The sequence below is a fragment of the Pseudochaenichthys georgianus genome, chromosome 6 (genome assembly GCF_902827115.2).
Source record: "Pseudochaenichthys georgianus chromosome 6, fPseGeo1.2, whole genome shotgun sequence".
In the NCBI taxonomy this organism is placed as follows: Eukaryota; Metazoa; Chordata; class Actinopteri; order Perciformes; family Channichthyidae; genus Pseudochaenichthys; species Pseudochaenichthys georgianus.
In genome coordinates, this window is record NC_047508.1 from 16,334,172 (window position 1) to 16,350,009 (window position 15,838).

A 15,838-nucleotide genomic window follows, 5' to 3' on the forward strand; every position below is an offset into this window, starting at 1 on the left:
AACCACAAAAATAATCGATTTGTTTTTATATCACATCCGATGGGAGGAAATTCAGCAGCTCTCACTCCCGATTTTTAATCCTCATGTAATCATCATCTTCACCACGATCATTTATGTTTATGTCGCCGAATTGACATGAAAGCACTGACAAATATGAATATACTGTAGTCAACTTCATTAAAACGTTATTAACGTGCCTAAACTCAGTAATTCACCATTTCTACGCATGACACAACACACTTTGTCCGTGTTTGGCTCTCGAAGCGTTCCCGCATTGACGTCACTTCCGGCTTCCCCCAAAACTTCAAAATGAGTGAAGGAATTTCCCCGCGATGTTCGAAATTATTGATATTTAACGAAACGGTATCGCTTTTTCTTTTTTAAACTGACGGTTCGAGATTACTAGTAGCCCAATATTTCATTGCACAACAGTTGTTGGGATGCTGTCACAGGCTCTTTAACTCAAATCTACAATAGAAGGGTCACTTTCATGTGCCTTGTTTGGCTGCGTCAAATATGGGCCTTTTGGTTCCAGACTATAAATGAAGGGATCGCCAAAGTCATGGGGTATATAGTCTTGAAACCATGAATGTCTACAAAATGTTTGACAATCTTTCTAGTAGAAAGGTATTTTTTAGATAAAGGGAAGACTTTGACTTTCTGATTCATCCTCTGCGGACTACAAATGGTGCTACCAAGTTATATAGATATTCTTCAATAGTTGCAGAGATATCTCAGGCTGGACCAAGGAAGTGGACTTACTGACAATTCCATTAATATACGTGTAGGACGAGGCAAAGAATATGTCTGTAATAATTGCCTGCAAAAATACTTAAATAGTTTCCTCTGGTGCAAATACTGCGTGCACAGTCATATCATTTTCAGCAGTCTATTTAACATCATATGGGAACAAAACAAATGCCTTCAGAGGCTTACAGCCAGGAATTGGAGCACATTGCCTTTGTCGCGTGACTTCACACCCCAACAAACCACCAAGCTTCACTATTTCATTGTTTGTCAAGATAAGTGAGGCACACCTGTGCTATGAGAAGAAGAACCAAACCGGACCAGACAGGTCAGGAAGCCTCGGTGTATTCCAGTGCAATAAGGACATCTGGGCACTGTGGTGTGCTCCGATCATGGGAGCAGACCTTCAATGTACACATGTGAGAAACATCACAAGGCAGACTGCTTCGCTCTAAGGGAAGGGCTTTTTGGCTGTCAGCAGGGTCTGCATTGTGGGGGCGGCTGTAATCGAAACACACCAGCCATATGTAGACACTGTGCTACCCTTTCCATATGGGATTGTTTACACGTCTTCTTTGTTGTTCAAGGATCAAAGAGAAGGAGATCCATATGAGTTGATTTTATGACACATTTTTGCACATTTGCAGGGGGGAACTTTAAATGCCCTGTAAAACCTGTTCCACAGCATGCAAGACCACCCCATTAAGTCTGCTATCCCACATGAATATACAGGACATCTGATTTACCGTATGCTGTAGACGCTGCTACAGTGTGAAGGGAATGTGTGTTACTGGAAAGGTGGTGGATGTTAAAGATCCACTTGAAGTACATACATTAATCTGAAATGTAAATCTACTTCGAAAAAAAAGAAGCTGCACAGGAAGCAAAACAAAAGCAGAACACCATACATTTATTGTGGAAAAAAAGCAACATTGTGAAGGAAAAAAGTCTATTCTGGCACATTGTTCATCTTTATATTACAAAAAGGAGGAAAAGGCTACAAATCTCGATAATTTATACAAATACGACATCTTTCAAAAATAAATCTTTAATTTAGTAAACGCTCTGTGAACAAGTTTCTGCAATAACCCACCGCTTGAGATCCCTGAGCAGAGACACAGAGTGACATTTTTTTTTCTTTACATCTTCACTCAAGCAGCTGTTCATAAACACTTTATATACACAGGAGGACTGAGTGAGCTCTTTGACTAAAGGATATGTGAGGTGTGGGGGCGGGAATGAGTGTGAATCGTGATTATCTTCATAAACATATCACTAGTGACCATCACAGTCAATTACAGAGCAGTGTTGACACCATTGTGACTGTAAGTGACATTTATGTAACATAAATATAGATGTTATGTGTATCCACCATTATGAGTCACTCAACTGTAATTGGAACTTTTACCCAATCAATAATCACAAATCTGCTATCTTCCTTTTACATGTAAAAAAACACAGTGCCAGCTGGTTCTGTTGCTAAGGTAACACAAAGCAATAACTTACTATGTATAAACTAAGGACACAGATATGTTTTGAGGTGTGTGGCCAATAACAAACAAATACTGTACATAGTCTTACTTTCCGCAAGGTGCCGTCTCACTTGATGTATGCTGATAAACAAACATAGATGTTAATTACACAGAATATACACAAAAGGAGACCTTAAGACTGAGTTTTGAAAAAAATGGGAAATACTTCATGTAACCAGAAGCTCAGATTCCGAGCTTCCACTTTATGTTTGGCTACTTTTTTGCTGCAGGATCTTCTGTATACTGTACACAATGCAGGAATATATTAGGATTCATTTATACAAAACACAATGTCATTAGTTTTATTCCAACAAAAACACAGGCGGTAAAAGATTTCGTCAGATGTGAAATGTCTGAGCATTGCTCTATGATGAATCTCTCAATGAAGGTTTGCACCGGCATTGCTTTTGTATTTGGTTAGAAGAACTTTAATTCAGTTTCAGCTCTGCACACCGGAAAAAGTTTCAGGCGTGTGGTTATAAATGTAACTAAAACAATTGCCTCTTTGTTATTTCCATTCCTAGCTTCTTACTGCTGTCATCAAACAAGTTAGCATTCTGACTTGGCTCCCTTGCCAGTACAGAAGAATAAGCAGTAGAATTAAAAATGCCACCGAATGCTACTTAATGCTAGAGGAGATTCATTAAGGCATTACAATTTGAAAGGAGTCCCAATTCCTTTGCTTTTGAATGTTCCTGCCAAAACATACAGTACTGTATTTGACAAAGTCCAGCCTTTGTGAGGTTTTTCAAGGCTATCGTTGTGCTGCAAGAAATACAAATCCCTTTTTCAAGTTTTCGCCAAATAATAGGACATCCTCAACAAATGGTTTGGAGTGGTTGTGCTACTTTAATATCTCCAAGAAGAAACTTATAACCAATTGAGGATGGCATTTTTGTTTTTTGTGACTTAATTTGGTGATTTTGGATGGTGTCCAAATTCTTTATTTAAATCTAGATGGTAAAAGCAGTGTGCTGAGATTGTTATGTTATCTCACACTGCTTTGAGACAATATTCCCAGCCCTCTAAACTGCAACTGGTTATTTAAAACCCTTATTCATCACAAATGTTGAAGGATGTACCTACTTTAACTTCAAGTTCAAGTGCTCTGGTTATAAAGTATAAGAGAAAACAAACAGTGGTTCCTGTGAAAGAACTCAATTTGAGAAAGTTCTAGAGTCCAAACACCATGTATTGCCGGCCAAACTGTGAGCAATGCTTCTGAGGAGAGCCGCTGGCCTGAGGTGTACGCAGAGCTCAGAGTTATTAGGAGGGCTGGGCGCCACAGTCATGGCCTCTCTGAGCCAACTTCCTCCCTGAGTCTATTCCGTATTTCCTGGATGAACAGAGCGAATAAGGATCATGTAGGCTGTCCTTTCCCCCAGGTCTGGCGTACAGATGGCAGGTGGGCTGGCAGGGGGAGCTCAGGGGCTCATGGTCCTCAAGCCTTGTTTCTCCATTATGTTCCACAGCTTACGCAAGTTGGACTGGGTGATGGTGTCATCCGGTTTCAGTTCAAGTGCTCGGAGGTAATTGGCTTCAGCCTGTTGCAGCTTTCCGTTGAGGTGGAGAATCGCCCCCAAGTTCATCAAGGCAGCAGGATACTGAAACCAAAAATAAGTCATTTTAGGACACATAAGAGTAGCCTAAAGCTTTGTTCCCAAGTTACACTTTTGGTTTCCAGGACACCTTCCATGTTATTGAGACATAGGTTCAGTTACTATAAACACAGTGAGACAGCTGCTAAGACATAGCAAGAGTAAGCTGACTGGAATGTAATCATCACTCACTGTCTGTTTAGAGTTGACATTTGCATTTAATATCAGAGGCTTTGAGTTGATGAGAGGAATAATACTAATTAAGTCCAACTAATCACACTGTGTGGGTATACATAGCTCAACAGGGAACTTAATATGACCAGCATCGTTTAATATACAATGCATTGTTGTCTGGGCACTGGGATCCTAACAGATGTTACTTCTTTAAACAGTTTCAAATGTAAATCTTATTAAATGAAAACAAGGAAGATGACACAGTGGATGACTCCATCAAGTTATAGAATAAACAGTTATTGTTTTCCTTTGAAATCACCCTAAAAGAATGATTGGTCATCCTGTGACGCTATAGAGCAGTTATAGCACGTTACTTGTTCCCGTTTGTCTGATCGCACACACTGTGGTGCAGTGTTTGGACTTTGGTAACCATAACTTGCGTGTCACTGTGTGTTGTCTGTGGCCACAGATGTCACCAGGACCAACACGTACTTTGAAGTGGGCCTAGATGAATATACTGTAAATAACCAGTGGTGCCAAGGGGCAGTGCGACGGGCGGGTGAGTCGTGAGGACATAAGTACAGGAAGAGTGTCCAGGGTGCAATCACGGTAAGACTGTGAAGGATCCAAGCCAAGGGAGGGGCCACATCTGATCTCCATTTGAGTTAGAAGTGTGGAAAATATGTCTAATTCCGTAGCAAAGCTACTGTTTTACTGCTCGAGACTATTGTGATTTTAGTGATTGCTTTCCTAGGACACAAGGAATTATCAAATAAAACAGCCTTAGTTTAAATGGCCAATCATGTGCTTTTATTGCTGTGTTTGTGACTCTTTCTCATACAATGTACTATACCACAAGCCTAAACCTTCATTTATTCTCTTGGCCTTTAACTTATCAAGAGTAATTCCAAGAGAAACGCTCTTGAACGAGAGAATAGTGCTTTTCTATAAATGTTCTGAGAAATCTGTGGTATGAAATCCGAACCATTCACAACAACAGCAGAATGAATAGAATAGAATATATCTTTATTGCCATCACACATCAGTGCAACGAAATGCAGTTGGCATCTCTCAATGCAATACATAACATAAATAAGAACACATCCATACAAACAGTGATGAAGCAGAGATAGTAGCAATAATAATCAGGGTCATCATATGCACTTTACCAGAATGTTAAAATATATAAAGCTACAATGTTTAAATATAAATAGTTACTGAAAAATATCAGTTGATACTTAATAAATATACAAATAAATAACATGGTATTTTAGGCTGCAGTCTTTGATGGGAAGTAGTGTGTTTGTATGTGTGCATGTTATAGTGCGTTTTGTGGTTGGACAGGGATGGGAGTGATGGAGGCCACAGCTCTGGGGAAGAAGCTGTTCTTCAGTCTGTCGGTGCGTGCTTTTATTGACCTGAACCGTCTGAACAGTGAGTGGCCGGGGTGTGTGATGTCTCTGATGATACTGCTGGCTTTCTTCAGTGCTGCAGTAAAACCGTTATGCCTTCCTGACAAGACTCTATAGCTGTACTGTGCTGAGAGAGTAATGGTAATCTCTCAATGACAATTTCAACATGTTCACCATGACAACATGATTGTTGTTAGTTGGTGAAAGGACTAACAACATGATTGGAGCTTGTATTAGTGTACCAGAAGTGATGGCAATCCATTTGATAGTTGTCAAGACATTCAACGTCTGGAGCTAGATAACAAGTCAAGGGATCAGTAGAGTCATTAGGAAACATCGTACCAAATGTTGTGTCTATCCATACATTATAAGTTGCAACATTTCAAAGAGAATGGTTACTACAAAGCTTCATTCCATGGCATTCTATTGCCATCAAGACATTTAACTAAAACAGAAAAGTGTAAACCTTGTATTAGCACTTCGAAAAAGTAAGGAGATCACCAAAGTTGGTAGGATGTATCCTCTGAGGACTATGAATATTTGAAAAGAATATCGTGGCAATCACTCCAATAATTGCTGAGCTATTTCGATGTGAACCAAAGTTGCTAGCATGGAAAGAACACATTTTAGAAAAAAGTAAAAAAATGCAACTGCTTGACTGATAAATACATATTCAGAGAGTACTAGTCATGTTTTTTTCTTTACAAATCAATATATGATGAATAAACAAACATAACATATTTGAAAAATTCAAATCATGTTTTTTTGCAAAAACAAGGAAATGCAATCCTCACGACAAACGACCACGGCTGGTCATTTGAAGGTAAACATGTTTTAGATCCCTAAGAGTACGTGTATCGTGGTGAGTTCACGTTTAGATTCTGCATATCAATGGTTAAGTTATCCATGTATTGAGAATTCCTTTCAGATAGGTAACCAAACACAGTGGGAGAGTTTTTGGCCATTTATCTTTCCCTGTCCGCACTGTAGGTTGTGTGAACTGCCCTCCACTCAACTCTTGTCTCACAAAATCTCAAAACATCGCTCTGTTTTTCCGGTGTCAAGCTTGGATGAGTGATACTCCATTCATGAGAATTTCAATGGGAACAATATTTCCAATAGCTTTTCTCATAGGGAGAATTACATGGTGAATAAATCAAAGAGACTCTGTAATAATTCTGTTTCTCCTTAGAGAGGAGCCACTTTTCCCCACTACCCATATAAAACATATTTCACATGCCTTGGCCAAAGTAAAGGCATGACCAACACTTCTACGGCTGCTTGCTGACTGCAAATATGCACCATTAAAGTCAGCAGATACCCATTCCCTACACTCGCTTTATATTGTGTAATTACATTAATCCCTATAGCAAAACACCAGTTTCTCTCTGTGCAACAATTAATGTCCAGAGGAGCAGCCAGAGCTCTTGACTTTAATGGTCGGGGTAATTCTGAGGCTGTTTGCGCAGTAAATTACCTTCTGTTTGACCCACCGTTTGAAGGTCAAACCACAAAATAAAGCAGGGGGATCAATTTGCAAGTTAGGGGATTTTAACCACACAGAATAGAGCTAGCCAACGTATATAACTGTTTATACATATGGACATGGTTGAAAGTGACAGTGAAGGGGCCACACACAGAGATTGTACCCACAACATGTAGGTGAAAAGTAGGTGTATATGTGCAAATTGGTGTTAAGGCCATTTTGTGGTGTTGGTGAGGATCGAGTGAATTGTAATTGTTCCAAAACCTCAATCAAGGGCGCAGGTTTGGGTTCAGAAGTCGTGAGACTTTACGATTAATTTATTTTTGATAATAATTAAGATTCAAAAAGAATCTTAATATTACAACGCATTCCCCAGCCTATATATTTTTTTATTTATTTTGTATAAATATTCATATATTGATATAATATTACATTATTTAAAAAATGTTGGACAGAAAATAGAAAAGGTAAACAACCTTGGAACTCAATAACTGATTTATATATTTTGAGGAGCTCTGTCTTTCATTTTGAAGTCTTTTTAGTATAATTTTTTTTTTTTACCCACAATGTAGAGGAGTTGGGGGAATATTTCCAGGCTGACAAATGTCTGCAGTAATTTACACAGGCTGCATTTGGCCCAAACAATAACCAGGAAGGTAGGACAGCTTGCCATTTGCCTGAGATGCCAAATCCAGGGCAAAGGAAGTCTGGAAACCACTCGCTACTGCTTGTAAGCTTCCATGCTGTGAGCGCAATTAACTGCCTCTCAGTTGACATTTTTAAATTCAGTTTTTCCCTATCTGGATTTGGCGGTTGGACAGTAAGAGAACAAAGTTGAGGGTTGTTTTAGTTTATAAATCAATTTGAATTCAGAGGAACATGGCTCCGCTGACACTTCAAGTGGAAATCACGCCCTTGGCCTCAGTCACTTTCTAAGATGTCAGTCAGTACTCAGTACACAAGGCAATATGACTCAGAATAAATGTTAATGAAAGTATGCTATAGGTCAACTAATATCTTGCTTGCCATGGGGGGAAATCGCAATGACGATTCAAGCTTTTACTATTATGTATTTTAGGTGACAACAACATAGAAAAAGTGTTTACACATAATAAAATGAATTGACATTTTTAATTTTGATGGAAAGGAACATGGGGAGCACACATTTTCCTTTTTTTTTAAAATGTTGTTGCCAAAACAGTCTGTCCAGAATATAGTAGGTTTCATATTGATGAGATGTTGGTAGGTATGTGTTACCACAATCCTTTGTAGAAAATCTACTGCTTTTCCCCTCAGTGAAGCTCAAAATATATTTTCTTCTCGGCCCATGCAGGACTTATCAATTCCCGAGTTAAGTTTCCAACTTCCACTCTCCCTAGAGGCTCCCACCTTTCTCCCCTATTTCATATATCCATGACTTTTGTGATTTATACCCCTCCTCTTGCATTCTTCCTCACCCTTGCCACACTTGCAGCACTCTGCAAAATGTTCCCTTGTCTAAAGCTTTCATTTTTTCCTCATTTCCTGCTGCTCTGCAACCTCTCTGCCTGAGTACCCTTCCTAAAACTGGCATGAAGCAGCAGAAGCCAGGCCAGATGTGGAGCATATTAGCCTAGACCGTAAAGCAACATATGCTTTAAAGGCTGGGAGAGTAAAAAGGGAGGCAAGGTTGTGGAATGACCTGACCATAATGACTTTAGATTGGCATTTAGGTTAAGAATATCCAAATGGAATGGGAGAAGGGCGGATGTCATAGGGTGCAGAGAGCGACAAAGAAAAGCAGACTTCCTCTGGGATTTAGCTCGTCTAGATAGAAGGAATTGTAGGGCTAAGGGACTAAACCCTTTCAATGGAGGGAATTGTCCTTTCTTACTATGAGAGAGCACACATATGTGCTTAATATAAAACACCAGTGCCTTTGGAGAGTGAACACTAAAGCCACATTAAAGCATGACACGACAAATGAAGATGGACAGGGTACATGGCTTGAGTCAAGTCGCATCGGAAAGAACAAAGGATAATGGTAAGAAAGATGGATGAAGATGCTAAATTATAATTGCGCCTCAGCTGTAAGCAATACGAATGTCAAAAGGCATCCAAGCAAGAGGGAACAAGTAGGAGCGAAAAAAAGGGCCTCTGTGTTTGGATGTGGACATCGAATGCGTGTTTGTACGATGACATGTAGAAATGACATGGATCTGGCTCTGTAAAGAACTTTAAGGAACACAATAATCCTCAGTTTATTTTTATCAAAGTATATTAGGGGGAGGGGCACTCCTTGCAATAACGCCCACTGTCTGTGTGTCCAGCAATAGTGTAAGCCCAGATTGGTGACCTACGTTTACCCTGCCTCTCGCCCATTGACTGCTACGACCCTTACAGAAAAGCGGGGAATGGAAAAAGAATGGATGACAAAAGCATAAGAAAACAAGACTATATCTTAAGTTGTTGGAAGAACACCCACGTCTTTTAAGATCTCAAAACCTTTATTTATAAACAGAAAATAATAATGAGCAGTGTTCATATTACATTATGAGGAGTACATGTGACTTTTAAAGGAGAATTTGAGGAACAACTTCCGTAACCTCTATGGATGTCTTGCATTATCTATGTATGATCAGGGTGGGAATTTCACGACGGCCACAACCAGTGTAAATAACGCCAGTGAAGTTAGACTAGTGCGCGCAGTAGTATAGTCCCGTGCCTGTGGATCAGAGCGATTGCTCTGCTGTGATTGTTCCGTCAGACATGCTGTGTAAACAACGCGAGTGAAGTCATATTAGTGCGCGCAGTCCCGCTGTTATTGTTCCGTCAGACATGCCTGTAGGTGCTCGACAGCCTCCTCCTCAGCCGCGGGAGCAAGAGAAGCACAGGTAAGCAAGCGGACCAAGCTGTTTTGATATGATGTGGTAGTATTTGAAAGGACTAAAGGCCCTGTCACACTGTCCCGAAATTGACACCCGATGGACACACGATAAAGGAAATGTTCAAATTCGGCTGTGATCGTAGCAACATCGGGCCATTCGTGAGGGCATCCAAGCCATCGTATGACCGCCGGTGGAGTTTCTCAGGCTCCGGCAGCAACTTCGTGAGCGGCAACTTCGTAAGGCACTCGTGAGGGCATCTTGTCAAATCGTGTCATCTTCGTGTTATCATCGGTGCATTCACATTCACTCTGATCGGGGCGAATGCCCGATGGCACCGAGGATAACAAGATGCCCTCACGATGGCCTTACGAAGGGCAAAATTGACACACGAATTCAACACGAAAATGAACCTTCGCAAGGTCCTTCGGCAATTTTTTGGCATGCCAAAGATTTTGCCTCCCCTCACGAAGTTGCTGCCGGAGCCTGAGAAACTCCACCGGCGGTCATACGAAGGCTTAAGATGCCCTCACGAACGGCCCGATGTTGCTACGATCACAGCCGAATTTGAACATTTCCTTTATCGTGTGTCCATCGGGTTGTTTTATTGCACAACAAAATCATGTAAATATATTATGTAAATAACCCAATTTGTGTTCTGTGAAACTAAAAAGGATATAATATATTATTTTGAAGGACAGTTGACAGGAAATTGTTGTTGTTATGGAAACAACATTACGGAGAAAACGTAATATTTTCTACATATAAAGACGGATAAAGTAAAGAACAAAGTCTGAAGATATCAGTACAGTATCATAGTACTGTAACATAATTGTTTTTGGTACTTTCATTGCAGTTGTATGTCTTAAATGTAATGTAAATGTTGCCTTCGTGTGTGGTTCGGGGCCATCTTCGTGCAAAATTCACAATTCCATATTCGTGTGTCCATCGGGTGTCAATTTCGGGACAGTGTGACAGGGCCTTTAACATTTACGTGTTTATAGAAAGTACTATTGATAGGTAATTACCATTGTATTAGCCTATTTAAAGTCGACTCGTTAGTACATTTTGTCATGAAAACTAGCGCTAGCTAGCTAGTTAGTTTGGATAGCGCTAACGTCTTCCCTTCAAGGGGTCTACATCTAGTGTTGCTTCTACAAGCTAGCAGATAGCTGTCACCTTTGAATCTAGTATTTTTCTTGCTAAGCGGTTTTGATATAATACATGACTGACTTATGTGGTTTATGGCTGAACTTAACGTATACGTTTAAGAAACACTATTGCTATTCATTCAGCCATTTGTAAAACGACTGGCGTTGACGTTAGTGCTACACTTTTCCGTCATGTTGATTGACTAGCGATAGCTGGTGAGCTATCATCACTAGTTAGGAGGATACGTCTCTCTTTGAAGGAATTGTAGGGGTTACTTTTGGAATCCTTCTCATATGATTTTCTGGGCTTTTTGAACTAAAATTCTGACATTTCTGTGAGATGATGCATAATGTTTCAGTTTATCCTATAGTTAAGTTGTGGGTTTTTGCTGGCATCATGTGGGTGATTCAAACTCTGAAATAGCAGCTTGATTCACACTTGATCAAATGTAAAACAGCGCTGATGTAATCCAAGTATTTAGAATACTGTAATTAGATGGAGTAATGTAACGGAATATGTTACAAATGACATTTTAGAGCATGTATTCTGTATTCTGTAACTGAATACATTTTAAAAGTACAACCAGTAAAACCAGCGTAATTTAACCAAACAGCCTTTGTGCCATGTCATGTGGCCTTTGTGCCCTTGAAAGAAATGTGAACGGGAAGGCCAAATGGCCTTGCCCCTAAAATGACGAAATTCCAAGCCTGTGTATGATATGAACTATAGCAATAGAAAAACAATATGCTCCCTACATCTGGGCTTAATTCAATTTTAAAAATTGAAAAAAGTTGAACTCCACATTGGAACTGAAAACACACAGCTCAGTTTCATGGTTTCTGTGTAAATCCCACATGTTATCCTTTTGTTATACACACGTTTTTGTTAGTCAGTGTTTGTATATATTATACTGGAGCTTGTGTGCTAGCAGAACCAAACTGTATTGTCTGTATAACAGTGTCCAGATATATTTTGATAATTAATCCTGAAATGATTCCTTCTAATCAAGACGCAGGAACAAACAGGGTGACCACATGGAAAACATATTTTTCTCTCTACGTGGCTCTCACTTACACAACTCTACCCCTCCTGCCAAAGCTCTCAAAGACTGAACCCCATTCATTTTCAAGATGTCAGAGTCCCCTGACAGAGTGTTGTTATCATTATTCTTTTCAATCTACGTACCCTGTCCTGTCCTTTGAAGCCAGTGATGGATGCTATACAAACAAACCTCTGAACTTAGTGAAAACCTAGCCCTCATTTTTCTGGGACCCACTGACAATGAAGGCCGTTGTGACAAGGCAGACCGGGCAGTCATGATATTGGAAAGCCACCCAGACTGTGATTGCACACTGTCAATCAGGGGATGATTAGCTAGTTGTGGTTATACTCACGTTGGGTCTCAGGCTCGCTGCTTGTCCGTAATACTTCTCGGCTGCCTCGTTTAGGCTGGCTTGTCTGCGAAGGGAAAACAGAGAGAGGCGGTCATTACTCATCTTTATTGCTCCTGGCTTCGGATGAGGCCTTGAACCCCGGCCTGTTTACTGGCACTCATGGGTCACTGAGAAAATAACAGGAGGGAAGAGCGTGAGGAATTGGAAAAGCCGATCCAATCGACTATACAGTAGGTTTCTCGAACGATACCATCTTTCACTTGATAACATCTGTGCTGAAGAGTGCACAGCCAGCACTTTCTGATTTAATTGGAACTTGAGGTCAGGACATTTGGCGTAATGGGTACTTGAAGAAAAACTCATCAACAAACCAAGGCTGGATTGAGATTTGACTTGCTGGATGGATGCTGTGACTCTAAAGGAAGGCAAACAGCGTGGAAACACAAAGTCATTTCATCAAATTATAATAAGAACCAGGACAGCAGAGTATGTGCCAAAATGTGCTGCATATGCCACACTGCGACAAAAAGGTATTATAGACAGATGGCTTATCGGCATGAGTCCCTGGAACCAGAAATATATCATTCACAAGGACATAAAACCTGCAGTCAAGACAGGATGTCCTATATTACGCTTTTTATCTTCCTTCATAATCCCTTGCTCGGCCTACTGTTATACAAAAACCTGTGGCTCCTCTGTCACAACAAGGCCTTTCCTGTGTTTAATACTTTGTTATCTCAGACATCACCTTTATGGTCTACAGCGGCATGCTTCTCACTGATGGTAACAATTGCAAACTATTTAACTGTGACAAAGTCAAGGACAGAGTCAACAGCGGCTGGCTGTGGTGCCGCTTAAGTCGTAATGATCAAAGGAAGCCAGGCTGTTGGAACCGCATTTAGGCTGTCGCGGTCTATTAAGGGTTCATCATCCATATGGCTCCAGATAAAAGGCAGTTTTTTTCTTTAGGATTACAAGACTGGTGGCCTAAACATATAGTATTTATGTTTGGTTCAAAAGAAACCTACTTTTGTGTTTTAACGTTTACTTCTACTTATTCTACCTTTTGTTATTCTTCATTGATCAATGAGGAGGTGATTACTCTTTTTCAGTTACATCCAGCATGGTTAGGTTTTTATAGCTTGAATGTAGCCTGGAAACAATTTTCTTGGGGTCTTATTTCAAACATATATTTTCAGTCAACCAGGAGTCAAGGGTGACCCTAGAAACAGACATTTAAAACCAATTGCTAAACCAGTAATGGGCATTTATCCTTACCCAAGAAATCAAAGTTATTGGTAAGTGAGGAAAAAAACAAAACCGGAAGTCTCAAGCCATGAACAGCTCTGTATGACTAATGATTCGTTCCAGACAACTCTGAACGTGGACATATCCAACATCTGAAGTCACACCACAGAGGAAGACATCAAACCATTAACTTAAAAGGCAACATAAAGTATATTTGCCTGTATTTATTCTTTTTTTTTTTTTATAAATATGACCATAATATATGTTCTACATGTGTATGGTTGAAATATGTCAAAAGATGTCGCCAATTGTAGGTAGCTAATTAGAGTAAACACTATGTGAAAGTTATCTTCTCTGCACAAAATGTATTGGGGAAAATGTTATGTCAAAGTCCCAAAAAGTTTGATTGTGTGTACAGTTGCCAATAAACATCAGTTTGATTTGGTCATTTTGCATCTTGCGGTTGAAAAGCTTGGAGGTTTAAAGTTAGACATTTCAAATGGGAACAACTCAGACCTCCAAGTTTTCTGGAACAACATCAGGTACAACAACATGCTAACATGCTCAAAAGGAAATGCTAACATGCTGATTTTTTAGCAGGTATACTATTTACCAGGTTTGCCATCTATAGGCTTAGTGTGTTGCATGCTAAGCCTAGCTACTTAGCGCTAAATAAAAAGCTCAGTTGGGACTAATTTAAGGTTTTTGTTATTGAAACAGTTCACTCAAAACCACATAACATCAATGTGGGACCTAAATCAGGAGCTCACCAAAGCCAATAGGCTTCAGCAGTTATTTATCTGATACTTGTTTCGATATTTCAGTCTGTGACCTAAGTGGTGGACCAACCAACACTGCCATAGTCCGAGTATTATGTATTTATTTCAACAAGGACTAAATGACTAAAACACAATTTATTTTGTGTAATTTAGATCCTTAAGGACTTATCCTATATGGAATCATGTTGCATACTTCAGAAAAACAAGAAGAAAATGCCACTGCTGTTTAATTACATAAGTACAACTGAATTCTTCCTGATCTATTCCAAGAAAAACATTTTACATTCCAAAGGCGACCCAGACACAGACTTGAGTTTCTGAATTTGTCCTAAGATTATAAATGGTGGTTCCACATCCAACCACAACGGTATGCTTGCCAGCATAATCTTAGAGAAAAAGGCAAAAATCTAATAATATAATATAATTATCACATTTGTAAACATCATCAGAGGAGAACTGGAGAGCTGCCACACAAGAGGCAGCGCAACCTTATACTGCTGTCTGACTGCGGGTTCTGTGAGGGCAGAAGATAAAGGAGGCCAAGTACGTAAACCACTGCTTCATTTGAAACCCGAAGAACAGTCAGTGCTCCAAGAGCACAAGAATAAAGAAAAGGATGAAAATGGAGTATGAATGAAAAAACAAAATCCCCCAGGAAAGAAATCTCCAGCATTTTTCAAATCAGCAACTCAACCGCTGATCTTTTTACCCTGACATCTTGTTGTCTGCATGGCTCATAAACCCCAGACAGGGACAAATCACAGCACTGACAGTATTGCTCATAAGCGTGACATTGTTGGATACTAATGACTGAATGAACAAATTGCGCTTTCAGTAATAGCCAGAAATCTGTGCTCAAACCACAGCCGTCCCATCTGTCTCCAGCACAGAAGTACATTTATTTCTGGGTAAGAATGCTACACTAAACACAGACATCTTCCCTGAGGGTTGTACTGTATGTGCAGTCAATCTAATGTAACCTGCTACCAATAAACCCCTCCTATTACCATTATAGGTTAATCATTTAAACCAATTTATTTGATTTTGGAATAAGAACATACCTAACATCATGACATGTTAGTAATACACAAAGTATCATGTTATTGTATAAGACACATGGTTTGAATATTAATCTATGAGGTGAACTATGAGTGTTTCCTTAAGGGATTCATGTTCCCCTCGCTCTCTGTGAATATGCAGAATTAACATCTTTACTGCATAATGTTTCAATGTCATTTTTGGCTTTGAATTAGATTTTTTGTCAAGAGGCACATTTTTCAAAGAAGGCAGAAGATAATTATTAGTTGGGAAACAAAACTGACAAAAAAACCAAGGGCCCATGGGGGCAATAAAAGACATTTGCCTGTCTGAGTGTCTGGCCCTCCTTTTAATCTCTTCCTTTCCCCCGTGTAGATTCACTTGTATCCTCACCAAACCGAGGGCCTTTCCACG

General features: G+C 39.8%; 1 protein-coding gene across 1 annotated transcript in view; it reads right to left on the minus strand.

The window, feature by feature from the left end:
• Positions 1 to 1,779: 1,779 nt before the first annotated feature.
• tmtc2b (transmembrane O-mannosyltransferase targeting cadherins 2b) overlaps positions 1,780 to 15,838 on the minus strand; it is a 109,610-nt gene continuing 95,551 nt past the window's right edge. Inside the window, exons 11-12 of the mRNA XM_034086084.1 lie at positions 12,360 to 12,423; positions 1,780 to 3,883 (exon numbers count right to left, since the gene is read on the minus strand). Coding sequence (XP_033941975.1) covers positions 3,704 to 3,883; positions 12,360 to 12,423 — 244 coding nt within the window. The 3' untranslated portion in view covers positions 1,780 to 3,703. The remainder of the gene's footprint in view (positions 3,884 to 12,359; positions 12,424 to 15,838) is intronic.